Below are 19,001 nucleotides of genomic sequence, written 5' to 3'. Positions count from 1 at the left end.
TGCGCGAAACGCGGAAGCTTTGACGTTTAATTAAACTTTTAAAGAAAGAATACGATTCGTTGAACCGTTCTCGACCCTTTATCCTCGTCTCATTTCAGTTCCCCCCTCCCGCGCGAAGGGCGGAAGCTTTTACGTTTTATTAAATCATTAGAGAAAGAAAACGATTCGTTGTACAGTTTTCGACTCTTAATCCCCGTCTAAATTCAGTTCCTCCCCCTCCCCCTCCTGCGCGAAGCGCGGAAGCTTTGACGTTTTATTTAACTATTAAAGAAAGAAGACGATTCGTTGTATACCGTTCTCGACCCTTTATCCTCGTCTGATTTCAGTTCCCCCCCCCCCTCCCGCGCGAAACGCGGAAGCTTTTACGTTTTATTAAATCATTAGAGAAAGAAAACGATTCGTTGTACAGTTCTCGACTCTTAATCCTTGTCTAAATTCAGGTTTCCCCCTCCCGCGCAAAGCGCGGAAGCTTTTAATCTTCATTTAATCGTTAAAGAAGAAGAAGATTCATTGTACCTTTCTCGAAAATAAACCTCATCGGAATTTAGTTCCCCCTCCATCTCGCGCGAAGCGCAGAAGCTATTACGTTTCATTAAATCATTAAAGATTCGTATTACCGTTCTCGCCTCTGAATCCTCGTCTGAATTCAGTCCAGTCAGATAAACACATCTTGATACCTTGTCCGACCCCGCAAGCTCAGGGGTTTAAGGCAATAAATTACGATCAGATAAGCATTCAGGGGCCCGCCTTAGGGCCCCTGGTGGGGTCGAGGCGGCGGAGCCGGCCCCGGAAGCTCAGGGGTTTTAGGCGTTTAATAAAGGTCAGATGAGCACATTTTTGTGTATACCTTGTTATTTTGTGACACTAGCAAGTCACTATTTGGCGTGGGGTCCAGGGGCGGAGCCCCAAAAAATCAGGGGTTTTAGGCATTAAATTACCGTCATATGATCATCTAAGGGCCCGCCGTAGGGCCCTAGATGGAATCCAGGGGGCAAAGCCCTCGGAAGCTTAAGGGTTTTAGGCATTTAATCACGGTCAGATGAGCATATTTTGATGCCTCATTATTTTGTTAACACTGGCAGTTAACTATTCTCACTTTCTTGCTCTCATTCTATTTCATCTCTCTTAAATATACTTTTTTCAAGAAAAGTGGGGGGGGGGGGGGAGCTCGAGGCTCTCGATCCCCGCCGTACCTCGGGCCCTGACATGTACGAATCTCAAGAATCATATATTTTGCCTGGTTGTAAACTGAGGAATTTGTCATTTTTCAACAAAAACATACAAACGTATAATTTACTAAAAAAGTGAGGAAAAATTTCGGAAATGATGTCATTTCAGCATTATTTGTAATCCACCGTTGTGGAATTAGAAATATACCACGTTTGAATTTGATTTCCCCCAAGCCCCCCCCCCCCTATCAGTACGCCAGTATCTCCTCTTTTCCTTTCCTTCCTTCTCTCTTATTTTTTTTTGATGGGGGGGGGGGGAGGGGGTAAACAGCCTGGGAGGCAAGGCCCTTTTGGCCCCCGATCTCCTTCTTCCCCCTTTTCTTTTCTTCTTCCTCTTCTTTCTTTCCCTTTTTCTCCTTTTTCCCTTTCCCTTCTTTTCCTTTCTTCTCTCTTTTTTTTTTTTTTTTTTTGCGGGGGGGGGGGGGGGCCAAGGCCCGCTCGGCCCCCCCCTGGATCCGCGCCTGCACTAAAGTAATAGCCTGATTTTCAGATCCTTGCACCGAATGGTCGTACGTTTTGTGGTGCGCAAAGATTCAGTTAGTTTAATTTTGGCCATTACAAGAGTTGGGTTATTGATGTAGACAATGCCCATGTACCCTTTACAGCTCATTTTATGTATGTTATTACAAAGAAAGAAACAAGTCGGTCAGTCACTTAATAGTAGGGACTTTTAGATTTGCGTGGACTGATACGTGCGACGTCCATTCAAGGCAGTGCATTAAAAGGACGTCGACCGTAGCAATCCCCATTGTCTTCGTGCGAATCTAAAAGTCCCTAGTGTCTTACAGTGAAGTCTAGAAAGTAAACGGGTTTCCTTGCATACTTTGAATTTTAGGACGCTGTTAACGTTTAAATTTCACAGATAGGATATACCAGGGAGGTGAGACATAGACAAGTTCATAATTCCTGCAAAGTCCTACAGAATTTGATGTTGCCTGCAAATGGGACATAGTACCTTTAAAAGGGCAATTTGTCACTGAACTGCAAACCTGCCAAAATGAAATCATTATTTCTCAGCATTGGTAACAAATAGAAACGAGATAAGAAAGAATGAACGCCATGGCGACCAGAAATACAATGAGTCGTGCACGATATACACATATAATCATTATCCATTCAATGAGCCATGGCATGAACACCGCTATTAGTATAATCGTTGAAAACCGATACTATGATTCAATTCAATTCAAAAGACTTTATTTCCATTAAAAAACCAACGTATTTATACATGTGATGTAGTACAGACAGTTCAAAATATACAAATCATGAGCATTATGTTATTAAGTTAATATAAACAAACTGTGAAAATGAGTAGCAGGGAAAGGGAGCACCTGTAGGAAGCTTATGTTAGCTTGTTGATTCAGGCGTCCAAATAAGTAAAATAATTACACAGATATAATAGCATAATAATGAGTAGTGCGCATGGATTCATCTACCCCTCCCTCTCCATCACCTCCCCCTCCCCCTTCATTCTCTCATGGTAATTTACAACATTGTATCTTATTTTAAAATAGGTATTGAACTAAAACAAATTAAAGGGATAGTAGATATATTTCAATATTTTTCTTGAAGGAGTTCAAGTAAACATATTGTGTGACAGAAGATTGAAGATAATTCCATACTGTGGGCCCTGTATATCTTACCGATTGTTGCATGTACTGTTTATAAATATTCCAGATTTTTAACTTAAGACTATTTCGAGTATTATATTTATGAATTTTAGAGTTAGTTTGGAACATAGTGGCAAGGGAAGACGGTGTATTACCTTTAATACATTTGAATACAAACACAGCATTTTGATATGGCTATAAATATTGAGGATATTTAATTGTCTAAATAAAGGTTTAGAATGGGCCAAATAATTAGAGTTTGTACAATATCGTAGACAACGCTTCTGAAGTAATAATAAGGGTTTCAACTTAGAAGGACTTGTATTTGCCCATACGATGTAACCATATGACAAATATGAGAGAATGAGTGAATTATGAATCATGAACAATACATTTCCTGGTAAATAATACTTCAGCTTTGACAATAATCCTGTAGTTTTACTAATCTTTGTAGAGATCATGGCAATATGGGATTTCCATGACAGTCTTTCATCTATAAGAATACCTAAAAAAATGAATATTTTAGACTTTTTCAATAATTGTTTGATCAATATATAATGGTGGAACTTGGTTTTTTAATTCTCTTTTGTTACACTGAGCTGTTCTAAAAAGAATACATTTGGTTTTGTCTAAATTAAGTGATAGTTTATTTACCTTTAACCACAGAGATACATTCTTTACGTGTTCATTAAACTGGTCTATCAGTGAGTATAAGTTATTATGGCTTAAGAACAAAAAAGTGTCATCAGCAAAATGTACACATTTTAAGGAATGAGAAGAGTGCATATGTCATTTATATATAAAAGGAAAAAAGGGGCCCTAAATTTGACCCTTGTGGAATTCCAGATTTAATCAGTAATTTGGTAGAACTGTATCCATTATATTCAGTAAATTGGTACCTTTGTGAAAAATAACTCTTAATCCAATTCAACGCAATACCTCTAATACCATAATTAACTAATTTCTTAAAGAGAATAGAAAAATCAATGGTATCAAACGCCTTACTCAGGTCCATAAAGACACCAAATATAAACTGTTTTGAATACAAGGCACTAACAATGATATCATGAACAGATATTAAACTATGGTCAGTGGAATAATGGGTTCGTAATACAAATTGATTATCATGTGATATATGGTGTTTAGATACAAATTTGTATATTCTATCATAGACTAATCTCTCCATGATTTTTTAGAAGCATGACATAAGTGATATAGGACGATAATTACCAATGGTGTGCTTATCCCCCTTTTTAAAGATAAAGTTGAGTTCTGGTCATGCGATTGCATTGTGAATGAAACGGGTGTGGAATCGGTCAGAAAAGGTTGATCATCTAGCATATAAGTATTGGTGTGTACTGCAAGGTTCTGGAAACATCAAAATTATAAGAAAATTGAGCCAGTCATAGTAAAGTTACAAGCACTGTAGACAGAAAGATGTATATGGGACTATATGAACATGTGGCATAAACATCCGTCCCGCTTTTTACGCTGTTACATGTCATATTTAGAATATGAAGGCATTTGAAGAGCCATGCTTTTCAGGGAACATGTTTTATCTGATGTTCTTCCACACTTGCACAATACAATGATAACGCCCACAAATTATTGTTCACCTCTTCCCAGAGGGTAATATTCCCTTTTGAAGATAGAGATTAAAAACATAAGCTAAAGGTTTTGTAATAACATATCTGACACACTTCACAATATCTGGACTAATATCGTCCCATCCACACGACTTTCCATTTTTTTTTCAAAGAGTACATTATTTTCAAAATGTCATCTTCATTAATAGGATTCAGAAATAAACTTTCCTTTATCGGAGATGTCATAAAAGAGGAGAAATTTAAATCGTTACAAGTAGTTGCATCAATATTGTTAAAATAATCGTTGAAAACACTGGATATCAATTGCGGATCATTTTGTATTCTTCCTTCGTTCATAAAGTGTTGTGGTAAGATGCCTTTTCGTTTTTAAAATATATTATTAATCAATCGCCATGTTTTCTTGAGATCAATTCTACAATCAATAAACCTTTGATAAAAATACATTTTTTGCCTTTCTCAATTCAGATGACACTTTGATTCTAATCTACATATTTGTTTTCATTGTCATATGTAGGATAACTAGGTTGCGCAGTAATTAGCCTTCCAATTTGTGAGAGGTAAATCCTTTGGAGCTTACAAAATTGAGGGTGATATGATACATTCATGATTTGCTGAGTGAATTTCATGGTTTATTAAACCAAACTTTTATGCATGAGTGAACAGGAATTGCATTTTTTATTGTAGCATTGTAACTTACCCTGGTAGACTCAGTGGTGTGTTCATGGGAGTCGGGGTGGTGTGATGGTACATGTTGTAATTTCCATATTACAAACTGTTATTTTTTACATCTGTGACTTTGAATAAAAACCTTCACCCCACATTTCAATTATTGTAAGATTAGTTGAACATCTCATTAATTTACTTAAAGTAGATATTCATTGATTTTAAAACTAACTTTATTTTCATTATTGCAAAGTTGACACTTTGATTCGACAAGTTTATCAAAATTCAATGCCTGGAAACATTAGAAGTAATGATTATTAGAAATTACAAAACGCTTAAATACGGCCCCGGCATAGCACCTGAAGAGCTCTCCAAACGCTGTTGAGATGTGTGAGATCACAGTATGGACATGATTTGCACAAGCAGACGATGTCCCATGACATTTCACACATTTCCAGTGCCTGTATTTTCATCTTCTCTGGAGTTCTTTCTCTTACTTCACTACCGTCAGGCTAAATGTATAATCTATTGCCCAGGCGCGAATCCAGGGGGGGGGCCGAGCGGGCCTTGGCCCCCCCCCCCCCCCGCAAAAAAAAAAAAAAAAAAAAAAAAAAAAAAGAGAGAAGAAAGGAAAAGAAGGGAAAGAGAAAGAAGAGAGAAAGGGAAAGAAAGAAGCGGAAGAAGAAAAGAAAAGGGGGAAGAAGGAGATCGGGGAAGGCGAAAGGGCCTTGCCTCCCAGGCTGTTGACCCCCCCCCCCCCCCCAATCAAAAAAATAAGAGAGAAGGAAGGAAAGGGAAAGAAAAAAGGAAAAGAGGAGATACTGGCGTACTGATAGGGGGGGGGCTTGGGGGAAATCAAATTCAAACGTGGTTTATTTCTAATTCCACAACAGTGGATTACAAATAATGCTGAAATGACATAATTTCCGAGATTTTTCCTCACTTTTTAGTAGATTCCTACATGTCAGGGCCCGAGGTACGGCGGGGATCGGGAGCCCCGAGCCCCCCCCCCCCCCCCTACTTTTTTGAAAAAGTATATTAAAGAGAAATAAAATAGAATGAGAGCAAGAAAGAAAAAATAGTTAACTGCCAGTGTTGAAAAATAATGAGGCATCAAAATATGCTCATCTGACCGTGATTAATGCCTAAAACCCCTAAGCTTCCGGGGGCTCTGCCCCTGGATTTCACCTAGGGCCCTACGGCGGGCCCTTAGATGCTCATCTGACGGTAATTTAATGCCTAAAACCCCTGATTTTTTGGGGCTCCGCCCCCTGGACCCCACGCCAAATAGTGACGTGCCAGTCTCACAAAATAATAAGGTATACAAAAAAATGCTCATCTGACCTTAATTAAACGCCTAAAACCCCTGAGCTTCCGGGGCCGGCTCCGCCGCCTCGACCCCCCCCCCCCCAGGGGCCCTAAGACGGCCCCTGATTCAGACAAGGATTACGAGTATAGAGAACGATACAACGCATCGTCTTCTTTCTCTAATAATATAATGAAACGTCAAAGCTTCGCGCAGGAGGGGAGGGGGGGACTGAATTCAGTCAAGGATTAAGAATCGAGAACGGTACAACGAATCGTCTTCTTTCTCTCATAATCTTATGAAACGTCAAAGCTTCCGCGCTTCGTGCGGGAGGGGAGGAACCTGAATTCAGACAAGGATTCAGAGGCGAGAACGGTAATACGAATCTTTAATGATTTAATGAAACGTAAAAGCTTCCGCGCTTCGCGCGGGATGGAGGGGGAACTAAATTCCGATGAGGATTATTTTCGAGAACTGTACAACAAATCGTCTATTTTCTCTAATGATTTAATGAAACGTAAAAGCGTCCGCGCTTCGCGCGGGAGGAGGGGGTTGGGGGAGAATCTAAATTCAGACGAGGATTATTTTCGAAAACGGTACAACGAATCGTCTTCTTTCTCTAATGATTTAAGGAAATTTAAAAGGTTCCGCGCTTCGCACGGGAGGGGGGAACCTAAATTCAGACGAGGATTAAGAGTCGAGAACTCGACAACGAATCGTCTCCTTTCTCTAATAATTTAATAAATCGTAAAATTTTCCGCGCTTCGCGCGGGAGGGGAAAAACTAATTCCGATGAGGATTATTTTCAAGAACGGTACAACGAATCGTCTTCTTTCTCTAATGATTTAATGAAAATTAAAAGCTTCCGCGCTTCGCGCGAGAGGGGGAACCTGAATCCAGACGAGGATTAAGAGTCAAGAACTGTACAGCCAATCGTCTTCTTTCTCTCATAATCTTGTGAAACTTAAAAGCTTCCGCGCTTTGCGCGGGAGGGGGAGGGGGAGTCTGAATTTAGACAAGGATTAAGAATCGAAAACGGTACAACGAATCGTCTTCTTTCTCTAATGATTTAATGAATCGTAAAAGCTTCCGCGCTTCCCACGGAAGGGGGGAACCTAAATTCAGACGAGGATAAAGAGTCGAGAACTCGACAACGAATCGTCTTCTTTCTCTAATAATTTAATAAATCGTAAAATTTTCCGCGCTTCGCGCGGGAGGGGGAAAACTAAATTCAGACGAGAATTATTTTCGGTACAACGAATCGTCTTTTTTCTCTAATAATTTAATGAAACGTCAAAGCTTCCGCGTTTCGCGGAGGAGGGAGGGGGAAAATCGCACCTCCCTGCACCGACCCCCCCCCCCCCCCCGCATTACGTCACTGTTGGTCACCATTACGTACCAATATTTGGCTCGCAAAATTTCAAATTTGGGCCCCCCCCCTAAGAAATCCTGGATCCGCGCCTGCTATTGCCTCACTCTAAACCCCGCGCATGGTTTTGTTTTGCTGACAAATGCAGCGATACAAAAATAAAGGAATCTGTCGCTTGTAAACAAAATAAGACGCCATTGTATATTCAGCTGCACACATCGCGGTATGTTCGGCGTTTCAAGAGGGAACAAATGCCGTCCTTAAAATCATTCCGGGGGGTTTTCAATTTAAAAGTCTGGTTTCTTTGATTGTTAATTAACCCCTATCCTGTGTATTTACAAGCAAAAGATTTTAGTTATCAAAATCGGGTCATATCCCCTTTTGAATGGTTTGACACGCCATTACATTTATATACACTGAACTCATTATAATTTGACAAATAGTAGCATTGCAATTATGTTCATTCTTTATTGGATGTCGTCTGCTCGGGCAGTATTGGTCCATATAGTGACGTCATTAAAACATCGTTATTTTCCGGCGAATCTCTCGTATATCCCAGCTGTTATGGAGGTGGTTGTATTTGTATTTTTATAAATCACCCGATATGTAGTTGACCTAAAGCTTGTACGATGGCCATCTGTTAGCTTACCAGTTTCTAGTGATAAATTAGTCGACATATTTGTGATTTTCTTTGAATTTCACCTTTAATACCCAGGTAGGGATTATGTAAATTGAATATTCAAATACGGTTTGTTGAAAAAAGGAATGTCCAAGATGTCGGCTACTTATTATTCAGGTAAATGGTAACTGAAATGTGGGGTGAAGGTTTTTATTCAAAGTCACAGATGTAAAAAAGTAAAGTTTGTAACATGGAAATTACAACATGTACCATCACCCCATCCCGACATCCATGAACGCACCACTAAGTCTACCAGAGAAAAGTACAATGCTACAATAAAAAAATGCAATTCCTGTTCCCTCATGTATCATATCACCCTCAACTTTGTAATCTCCAAAGGATTTACCTCTCACAAATTGGAAGGCTAATTCCTGCGCAACCTAATTTTCATACCCTTTACAAAAGTGAGCAGTGCTCACCCAAGCATGAATTATTTTCGGACTGTCTGGTGCCATATGAAAGTTGAGTTTATGAGCTTTCCATACATATAAAATTGTTTCCCCAGAATTATATATTTTTTATTCGGCAGCCATTTCAAAAGTGTATATTTTTGGGAGACGCACTGTATATAATAATGTAGGAAAAGCGATGTGTATCATTTATTCAATGACAATTTACGCAGTTATGCTTATATGTAATTTTAAAATGCAACCCCCGCCCCCAACAAAAAAGAGGAAAACAAATAGAAAGAAAATGGCCTCCATAGTTTACGACGTCACTTTATCATTACAAAATAATTTAAATATGACAATGATAAAGTTTGATTCATCTGAGAGCTAATACTAATAATAAATATCAAATTTTTAATTCATGTATAGACATGCAATCGCACTGGGAAAAAAGAAAGGAAGAAGTATATGGCCTCCAATTAGAGGAAGACCCATGAGAAGAAGAAGAAGAAAAAGAAAAATAAAGGAGAAAAGTTAAAATAAAATAAGACAAGATAAGAAATGATTTATAGATGAAGAATAAAAGACCAAGTGTTGAGATGGGAGAGCATGAAAATGCGAGGGAGATGACGAAAGGGAAAGAGGATGTAATGGATTCGTTGGTGGAAGCAGGGCAAGAGAGACACGGAGACAGGCATACGGAGAGAGGGAGAGCAAAAGAAAGAGAGAAGGCAGAGGGAAAGACGGACAGATAGACAGAGACAATGAGACAGAGAGAGAAAGAGAGAGGGGAGAGAGAACCAGATAGATAAGATATGGATACCGTTTGAATTTCACCACCTGTAAGGGTCTTAGTTTGAAGTTTAATCATGTTAGAGTATTATATAAATAATTCATGTTTGTGACTGCATTAGTGAATATATACTGCACGCGGGTAAAGTCGCAAAAGTCAATTTTAGAGGAAGAAATTGAAACTTGTTGCACACCACATGTTCGCTTTTTATCTTAGTTCATCAAGGAGGTGGACCAATCGTAAAAGCTAGTTCCTCTTAAACTAGTCCAGCTGAGCAAATCACACTAATCAAGCTGGACAAATCAAAAACTAGTCCAGCAGGCTAACAGCTAGTCCAGCAGGTCCGACTAAGATTGGAATGCAACTTTAAGCTAGTCCAGCATTCGTGCCTAATCTGCCCGACTAGTTTAATGTTAGTCCAGCCTTCGCCTGACTAGTTAAAGTTTTCAGTGTATTTTTTTTTTTGGGGGGGAACATATTTTCTATGGTGCTCGTACGTAGTCAATACACAAGAGGAAAAAAAAAGGCTAGGATTACCAGTACATACTAATTTACAATATATACTGCACCACTTCCTCCCACCCCATGGCCCATTCCTAAATGAGGCATACATACAAGCATTTCTGATACTGATGAAAAAACACAATTAACCTAAAAATAAATGTATGCAATACAGGTTTAAAACAAAATCTTCTTACTTGTTGTATATTACATGTCATGGAGTGGGAAACTTGTTGGAATTTTAACATTCCAGTAATCAACATTATACAATAAAATCAATAACCACTGATACCAAGTCATATTATACCGCTGCTTGCCAAGCTAATTAATCCTAAACACTATCTAGAGACACTTCTGATGTACCTTCAGTTATCTGGAGCTTTGAAAATAAAACGCCAGACAATATGCTTTAAAAATATTTCATCCTTTATCTCTCGGACATTCGACATATGACTTATTACCCTCCCCTCTCCTTGGGCACATGTACAGGTAGGCGGGCACATTTACAGGGAGATGATGTTTTGACCCTGTTTTGACTACGTAAAACTCGTATAATCCAAAGAAAATCAATGAATAGAAGTTGCATTTATATTTTTGAAATTAATTTGTATCTCAGAAAACTTTATTTCATCTTTTATCTCTCGGATATTCGATATTATATAACACTTGTCTAGCTGTATGCCTTATTACACTTCCCTCTCCTTGGGCACATGTAGAGGTACTCAATTAAGCAGGCACATAAACACAACATTAAGAATCGCCAAATTCGTATAAATACGTTATCAAAATAAAAACTCACAAAATATACACTGTCGCTCATATAGTTGGAATATTTTTGTTTTAACCCAATTTATGGAATTATTTTGACAATGAATTATTCCTAATAGATCTAGATAATAGTATACATTCTCAGGTTTTATTGAATAATAATTACCCCGGTCCCCAACATAAAACATCTTCTGTACGGCCATGCATTATGGCTCAAGGCATGGGCACACAGAAGATTTTTGTTGTTGGGGACCAGGGGGAAAAAATATATGAGCGACAGTGTACTTAACACTCAAATACTACTACCGAATAACCACAGACAATACACCTGTACATTGGTCAAAGTTTGCCCCTGATTAACCGACTTTGCCCCAGCAGAAGATCGTGAACGGAAAAAGTGTTTATATCTTTAAAATCATTTGTAATAATATTGAAGTTGGTGATTCCCGAAGAAGAAACTTATCATTGGGTTAAATTTAAATTGTATTTGGACTGTAATTACTTCAGGAATGTGCTGCAAAAAGGCGCATTATCTTCATTATATATTATGGTGTTTTTCTCCAAACTGGGTTTTTCGTGCGCGCAGGCGTTCGCGTCCTTCTGCCGGACACACGACGATCTTGTCTCCCAAACATTTTATCAGATACCGGAGTGTTTAAAGGCACACTGTCCTACTTGTAGCTACTTGCTCCCTCTATATAGAAAACTTCCCCAATCGGTGCCTGTTGGTCCCCCATGATCCTCTTTTTCTTATGTTAAATGAGAGCTGAGTTAATGAGATAGCCACCTGTCACAGTGACCTCGCTGGCTCGCTGGGTGGCCTAATCCCTTCTGGCTGAAGTAGTAAAGCCTACCTTTAAATAAAATGACTTACCACTGTACACAGCGCCAAAAGGAGAATGAATGTCCATCCCATCTTGAATGTGACTGGGTTGCATATGGCTGGGAGTACCTCTCAATTGCCTCTGACTTAAGCAATGGTCCAAACAATTTCAAAGAATTCGTCTAATCAAAGAAAATCACTGTAAGAATTGTTTCCCTCATGAAGATACACTTTCATATGGGGAAATTAGTTGTTGTTTTCTATTCACTTAGTACTGCTGAGTTGTCCTAAGCGTCTGCGAAAGTTTAGACCGAAACAAATATTTTCAAAGCGAAATTGTAAACAGGATTGGCACATGCAGTATTGACACATGCATGTTTCAATAACGTGAATTTAAAATCAACCGTCCTTGCATTGATGCCCATGTAGCAATACCTCAACCAGAAGGAGGAGGAACAGCTCGATCGGGAGCTCGATCAACAAAGCAGCAAAAACCTGTCCACAAAATCATTAACAATCATGTTAAACGTGTTGCTATCCTGATTACAAGATTATGCCTATGCTACAGGTTATGTTTCCTAGTAACTGATACCACGTGATGCGAGATTTCAACCAATGACATTGCACGACAGAAAGTACCCGTCACCTAATGAGCCAGCGAATATTCACAGTACCCGAAAAGTCATCCATAATAGAGAAATTATAAATAGACATGTTCATTAATTTAATAGGTTTCACTGTGCTTTTAACCGCAACTCGTGATACGGTGTGCCATGGGTTGTCCTATACATAATTAATACTCTGGCGACAATTGCCCCGGGATTCATTTCTGAGAAGTGTCGTGGTCTGGTGGATACGTAACCGGAGTCTTGATCACACGGTTTGCGGTTCGAGTCCTTCTGCGGCACTAATGTCCTTTGGCAAGACATTAATCTAAATTTCTAACACTTAGGTGTTAAATGGGGGGGGGGGGTTAAATGGGTACCGATAGCCAAGAATTCCTTGAATGATGTGAGCATCGAAATTGGTAGCATATTAAAGGAGGGCATCGCCTCGAGCACCTTGTGTGGTGAATCATTTGTGCTATAAATATATAAAATATTATCATTATTATATTATTCTTCGTGAGAAGGTGAAATAATTAAGTAAACGTTTACTATCAAAAAAGGTGTTCATGTTTGACACTACAACAGGTATAAACGTAATTTGTATAAACATATTATACTAAAAGAAAATAGGAATACATATAATATTATATTATAATAATCTCCATGCTGCCTTAATATGGGGTGACGGTTGCCCGAATCAAGGGCGGATCCAGCCGTCGGCGAGGGAGAGGGCCCCAAGAGGGATTCCAATTCGTTAGAAAATATTTAGCGGCGACTCTGCCAACCGGACGTATAAGTTGGGGGGGGGGGGGGTAGTGAGCATTTTTTTAATTATCATTATTTAACTTAAAATCGCGGGGGGGGTATAGGGCTCTATCTTTTTTTTGGCCAGGGGACCGTTTTCTTTTCTTTCTTTTTAAAGGTAAAATTAACGTTGCCATCTTTTTGTAACCTATTTGGGGGGCCAGGGGAGGGGGCCCTGGCCCCACCTTCCCCTCTGGATCCGTCCCTGGCCCGAATACTATACAGTAGTATTAATAATTTTCCATTTGCTGGGGCTCTCTCCCCCTTTCCTCTAATTACCCGTCGAACGCCTGAGGACACAAATATCAAAGTTCTTAACGCATGCCCCCCCCCCCGTTTGATTAAATATTGAAACAGCACTATTCCTGAAAAAGTCCTTATTGTGGCTGAGTAAAATGAAGGCTCGTTGTAGAATGGACTCATATACGAAAATTGGCGGTTCATTATCATGATTGTTGGAGTACAAAAAAGACCTTTCTCTAGAAACATTAATAATGAATTGGCCATGAGAACAGGGATTGAATTAATCCCTTAGCGGTGATAAAAGATAGATGAATTAGGCCCTACATCGCTTCCAATGTCCACTTATTGGATAGCTCACTAATTTAATTATTTACGTTTCCATCACAACCTATTTATATTCTTAATTCGTTATTGGATTTCGAAAACTTAAAAATTAAAATCTTCTGAATCATGTCTTGACTTATGATGACTTGTGTGATACTGATGCTGAATAATGAATCTACCAGGAATCGAACCCTGGTTCTCGGCTTGTAACGCGAACTGCCTTATAATCACGAGACTATATGCACGGAGACGAGCCAGTACAGTTTCCGTGACATCAGATTGAAGTGGCCTACTTAGCTAGTTTAACAAATATTCGACCTTTACTAATTCTTTGTTGTCGAGGGCAGGCAGATAACATATATGGGGCAAAGTTTATGTGTATGTTCAGACGAGAGCGTGTGCTGCCCAAAATGTATAAATAATGGTATAAGGTCCATGTGATAACAACCAATAATTTTAATGGGTTTAGCTTTCGACGGCTTGGCCTAATTATTCGAAATTCATTGCTAATTAAACAATATTGACGGTAATAAGACATCAATAAACTAAATTTACAAATTTTGAGGCAACACTGAAAGCAGCAATATATTTAACAAATAAAACAAGTCATGTGAATCACAGAGAATAACTTTTTTAAAACCATATTTCGAATAATAATCATGGGGCCTAACATAAATAATTATTAGGAGTTTACAATGGAGATAAGAAGCTATCATTTCGCTTTAAAATTCCGCACATATCAATGGCAATTCTAGCCTCGTGATGAATATTAATTATGAGGACCATAAATAATTCCTCAATCAGTTGCGCTTTCAAACCCTCGGTGACACTGACCTCTGTCTCTATTGACGTTTCGGCTAGATCGACACTTGACCCCGATTAGCATTTGGCAGCTCCGTCTCCGCCAGCGCTTTAGCTATGCAGAGCAAGTTCACGATTCAGACAAGTATAGGCATATACTTATCATAACGAGAAAAATACAGATTTAAAAGTTCATTTTCAATTTGGAGAAAACATGGCTTCGTCGGAAACATCTTCATTGAAATCGTTTTGTATAGTTACAGGGGCAAGCAGAGGCATTGGTCGTGCCATTGCTATCGCCTTGTCTAGCAAATTTTCTGCGGAATCTCATATAGTTTTGACAGGACGGTCGGTCGATGCATTGAACGAGACACAGCGGATGGTACAGGCCGCTGCTCCAGGCGTCCAATGCAAGGTTGTCATCGCTGATCACTCGGACGAGGGTAATATTTCCAGCACTCTTTCCGAGATCACAAAGGACGTCAGTCCGGATGAGTTTCAGCGTTTTCTTCTCATCCACAACGCCGCTAGCATGTGGGATGTGTCACGGTATGCTGGGCAGTCGACTACGTCTGATCTGAGAAGCTTGCAAGACTTCTGTATGCTGAATATCACTTCAGCGCTACTTCTAACCTCTCATTACCTGAAGACATTTCCTCAGAGGAATGGAGCGTCCAGAACGATCGTTAATATATCATCACTCGCTGCTTTGGTGCCTTTCCCTGGTTGGTAAGTTTTTCTCTTTTATTAATATCTTTGTTCAAACATCTCTTTATCAATAAAATAACTGGGCCGCCTTGGCTCATTTTCTAAAGCTCACATTGAACATTGATACAAAGACCTATTATGTTTCCAGCATTGATTTCTCGAAAGCCACTGCGATCATGTTTTCATTTTTACAAGGTAGAATTTTGAAAGCAAACGATAATGAAATATGCAGTCGATGTAAGTCTTATTCACCATGTGAGGCTCCTTCAAAGTTTTTCTCTTTTATTAATATCTTTATGTTAACCGTTTGTACAAACATCAATTATCTTTATCAATAAAACAACTGGGCCGCCTTGGCTTTGTTCCAAAGCACACATTGAACATTCATTCAAAGACCTATTATCATGGTTTCCAGCAATGATTTCTCGAAAGCCACTGCGATCATGTTTTCGTTTTTACAAGGTAGAATTATGGAAGAAAAAGGATAATGAAATATGCAGTCGATGTAGGCCTAGTTCTTACTCACCATGTGGAGCTCCTTTGGTATAGCTTAAGCTTCGATCTCATGTCTTTGCCAGGATATCCATGACATAAAAAAAAAACATGAGCTTAAAGGTACTATGTCCCATTTGCAGGCCTACAAAATGAAAAGGTTAAATTCCAACGGCATTTGAAAGATAATACTAATTTAGAACTTCCCTGAAAAAGGGGGCTTGAAAATGTCTTTAATAACGACTTTCAGTTGTCAAATCGACTTAAAAGCTACAGAGCATGTAAGTAATAGTCTGATTTTCAGACCATTGTACCGAATGGTCGCACGTTTTATGCTGCGCAAGGATTCAATCAGTTAAATTTTGGCCATCACAAGAAGTGGGTTATTGATGTAGACAAATGCTTATGTACCCTTTACAGCTCAGTTTATGTATGTTATTACCAAAGAAGAAAAAGCCAGTCACTCACCCAATAGTGTCTGACAGTGAAGTCTAGCAAGTAAACGGGTTTTCTTGCATAATTTGAAAATGAGGACACTGCTAACGTTTGAATTTCACAGATAGGGCATACATGACATATTCATAATTCCTGCAAAGTTCTACAACGGACATAGTATCTTTAAATTATATATATTTAAACTATAATGTTGTATATGGATATCGTTTCGATTCATACCTTTCATCAATACTTCTATGTAAATCATTAAAGGCATTATTGTACATGATTGTAGCCTTATATGAATTAGTGTGTGTGTGTGTGTGTGCATGTGTCAGTATGTTTGTTCGTTCTTGCGCGTTATAAGTCAGAATACACAAATATATATTTGTCTGCACCATCTCTTTGTTTTGATTTACAGATTTTGTTGATAGTATTCTCGTCATTACACGCATTACACACCCACACACACACACACACACACACTGCCAACTAGGGATATTTGTCTTTAACTATCTTCAACTATGAAATTGGGGATTTGTAATTTGAGGTGTTTTCATAAAATTCTTTTTCTTTGACAAAATGTAATTCCATTCATTTATCTGGCGGCCAGATAATTGAATAATGTTACATTTTGTCAAAGAATAACAAGAATTTAGCCTCCTGTTTTTACGCAAGAGCTTACTAGGCGCTGTTCATTTATCAGACTTGTAAAATCTCAGATGATACACAAAGTAGCGCTCGAAAATGTGGCGTCTTACTATGAAAATGTGGTTGTCTTGGAACTCTTGCAGGAATTAGGTAGTAGACTCCTCTCGGGTCACTTTTTCCAAAATTAGCCAAAAATAAGAAAGTTATCAACTGGGGATATCCACAGTTGCTAGTGTATCCCCACTTGGAAGTTATGTATACATATAATTATCCCCGTTTCACACGTCTTACAAGCCCCCCCCCCCCCCCCCCCCCCCCCCCCACACACACACAGACACAGACACAACACACAAGAGATGTTGCACCTTTCAAGCTTCAACTTTCAATCAAAACATTTAGAATGTACGTTTTTTTTTTTTTTTTAGTGATTTGATAGTAATTGATGACGATGATGATGATTCACAGGATTGATATTTCGCAATGTTCTCTTTAAAATTAAAGACGCATGCATCTTACTGAATTCTTATTGAGTATGATGAAGGGTTCATAATTATGTCTAATTACATGTACCTTGCTTTTGCAGCTCCGTATACTGCATGGGAAAGGCTGCCAGACATATGCTCTTTAGGACCATAGCCCTAGAGGAACCCGATGTCCGGGTCTTGAACTATGACCCAGGTGCGGTGGATACGGCGATGTTTAGAGACAATGCCACCAACAATGCCAGTGTGGATGTCAGGCAGATGTTGGAGCGTCTTGAAAACGATCAGCAATTGCTCAAACCGGATCAAACCGCCGCAATGCTGCTTAGCATCTTGGAGAAAGATGCGTTTGAGTCTGGCGCTCATCTCAGTTATAGCGATGATTTGGCGAAGACAGTCGATGATTTTGATAAGAAATAAGTAATTTGAACTCTGAGTATTACATTTCAAAGGGCTTTAATTTCAGAACACCGGCATACCTAAGTATATTACTGGGAAAATAGTAAATCTATTCTAACTTGTTAAATGATAATATTTGACGATTGTTTTACCCATTTGCTAAGAAAGTACATTAAATGCTTGTAAGTAAACTACCAGGGGACCGACAGCTTTAAGTCCTCTCCAAGGGACTTGATAATGAGGATTGACTTGTAGATCCAGTGGACACATCCATTTTGGAATGTTTGATTTATACAATTATGATGTCAGTAGGAAACATGTTCTGGACTGTTTCGTATACTGTATAATCGTGGGCCTCCATCCAGTCTTAAAACTGCGTGGTCAAAAATGACCACGTCGTGGTCGTTTTTAAAAGGTGCATGGTTGACTACCAAAACGTGGTTAAAAACGACCACGACGTGGTCATTTTGACCACGTTTTGGTAGTTGACCATGCTCCTTTAAAAACGACCACGACGTGGTCATTTTTTTATCACGTATGTTTAAGAGTGTTTTTTGCAGTAATGGTAAAGATGTTACTGGCCCCTCGTGACTTAGGTGCGGACGATGATGATTATGTTGACGATGTGTATGATGATGACGATGGTGATGATAATAGCATGAACACTATATGATAACGATGATAGTGATAATGGTGATGTCGACGATGACCATGACGATGGTGGTGATGATGAGGAAGATGACGATGACAATGATGACGATGATGGTGATAATGACAATGATATTTATAAAAAAAAAAAATACAGAAGAGAATGGTGATGTTATGATAATGGTGATAGTGATAATGATGTGTATGCTGGTGATGATAGTGATGATGATGAGGATGATAATGGTGGTGATGGTGTTGGTGATGATATAGTAGTGGTATATGACCTAGGGATGTTGAGCTGAATGCGGTTTTATTTACAGACTCTGAAATAACACGTCCGTAATATTCATGTATGTAATTATGAATGAAATAGAAAAATTCCTCAATCTCAACTGACAAAGAAATACCAGGTGGATGAGTTAGATCTCAATTATAAAAACAATAAAATACACAATTGTAATCAATTATTTCCCGTATCATATTCAATCAATCATAATGTTTTCATGTATCTTTGAATGGATTTTTGTTCATATTTGTAATTATATGTTTCGTATAAAAAAATATGTACCATGTGAATGAAGTTTTCGAATAAAAAACAAATGCAAGGATTGTAATGGACTTGATTAAAATCATATCTTATTAAATTTATCAGTTATTGTCGATTTTGTT

General features: G+C 38.7%; 1 protein-coding gene across 1 annotated transcript; it reads left to right on the top strand.

Annotated features, from left to right (window-relative positions):
- The first annotated feature begins 14,387 nt into the window (after positions 1-14,387).
- LOC584912 (sepiapterin reductase) lies at positions 14,388-18,406 on the top strand. Its single transcript, XM_784756.4, has 2 exons — positions 14,388-15,246; positions 17,387-18,406. Exons 1-2 carry the CDS (start codon positions 14,732-14,734, stop codon positions 17,703-17,705), a joined length of 834 nt encoding a protein of 277 aa, XP_789849.2. The 5' UTR covers positions 14,388-14,731; the 3' UTR covers positions 17,706-18,406.
- The last annotated feature ends 595 nt before the right edge of the window (positions 18,407-19,001 follow it).

This window comes from Strongylocentrotus purpuratus, unplaced genomic scaffold (genome assembly GCF_000002235.5).
Source record: "Strongylocentrotus purpuratus isolate Spur 01 unplaced genomic scaffold, Spur_5.0 spur5_scaffold_15, whole genome shotgun sequence".
Lineage (NCBI taxonomy): Eukaryota > Metazoa > Echinodermata > Echinoidea > Camarodonta > Strongylocentrotidae > Strongylocentrotus > Strongylocentrotus purpuratus.
Note: the sequence above shows the minus strand (reverse complement) of the source record. Positions and strands in the feature narration are given on the sequence as shown.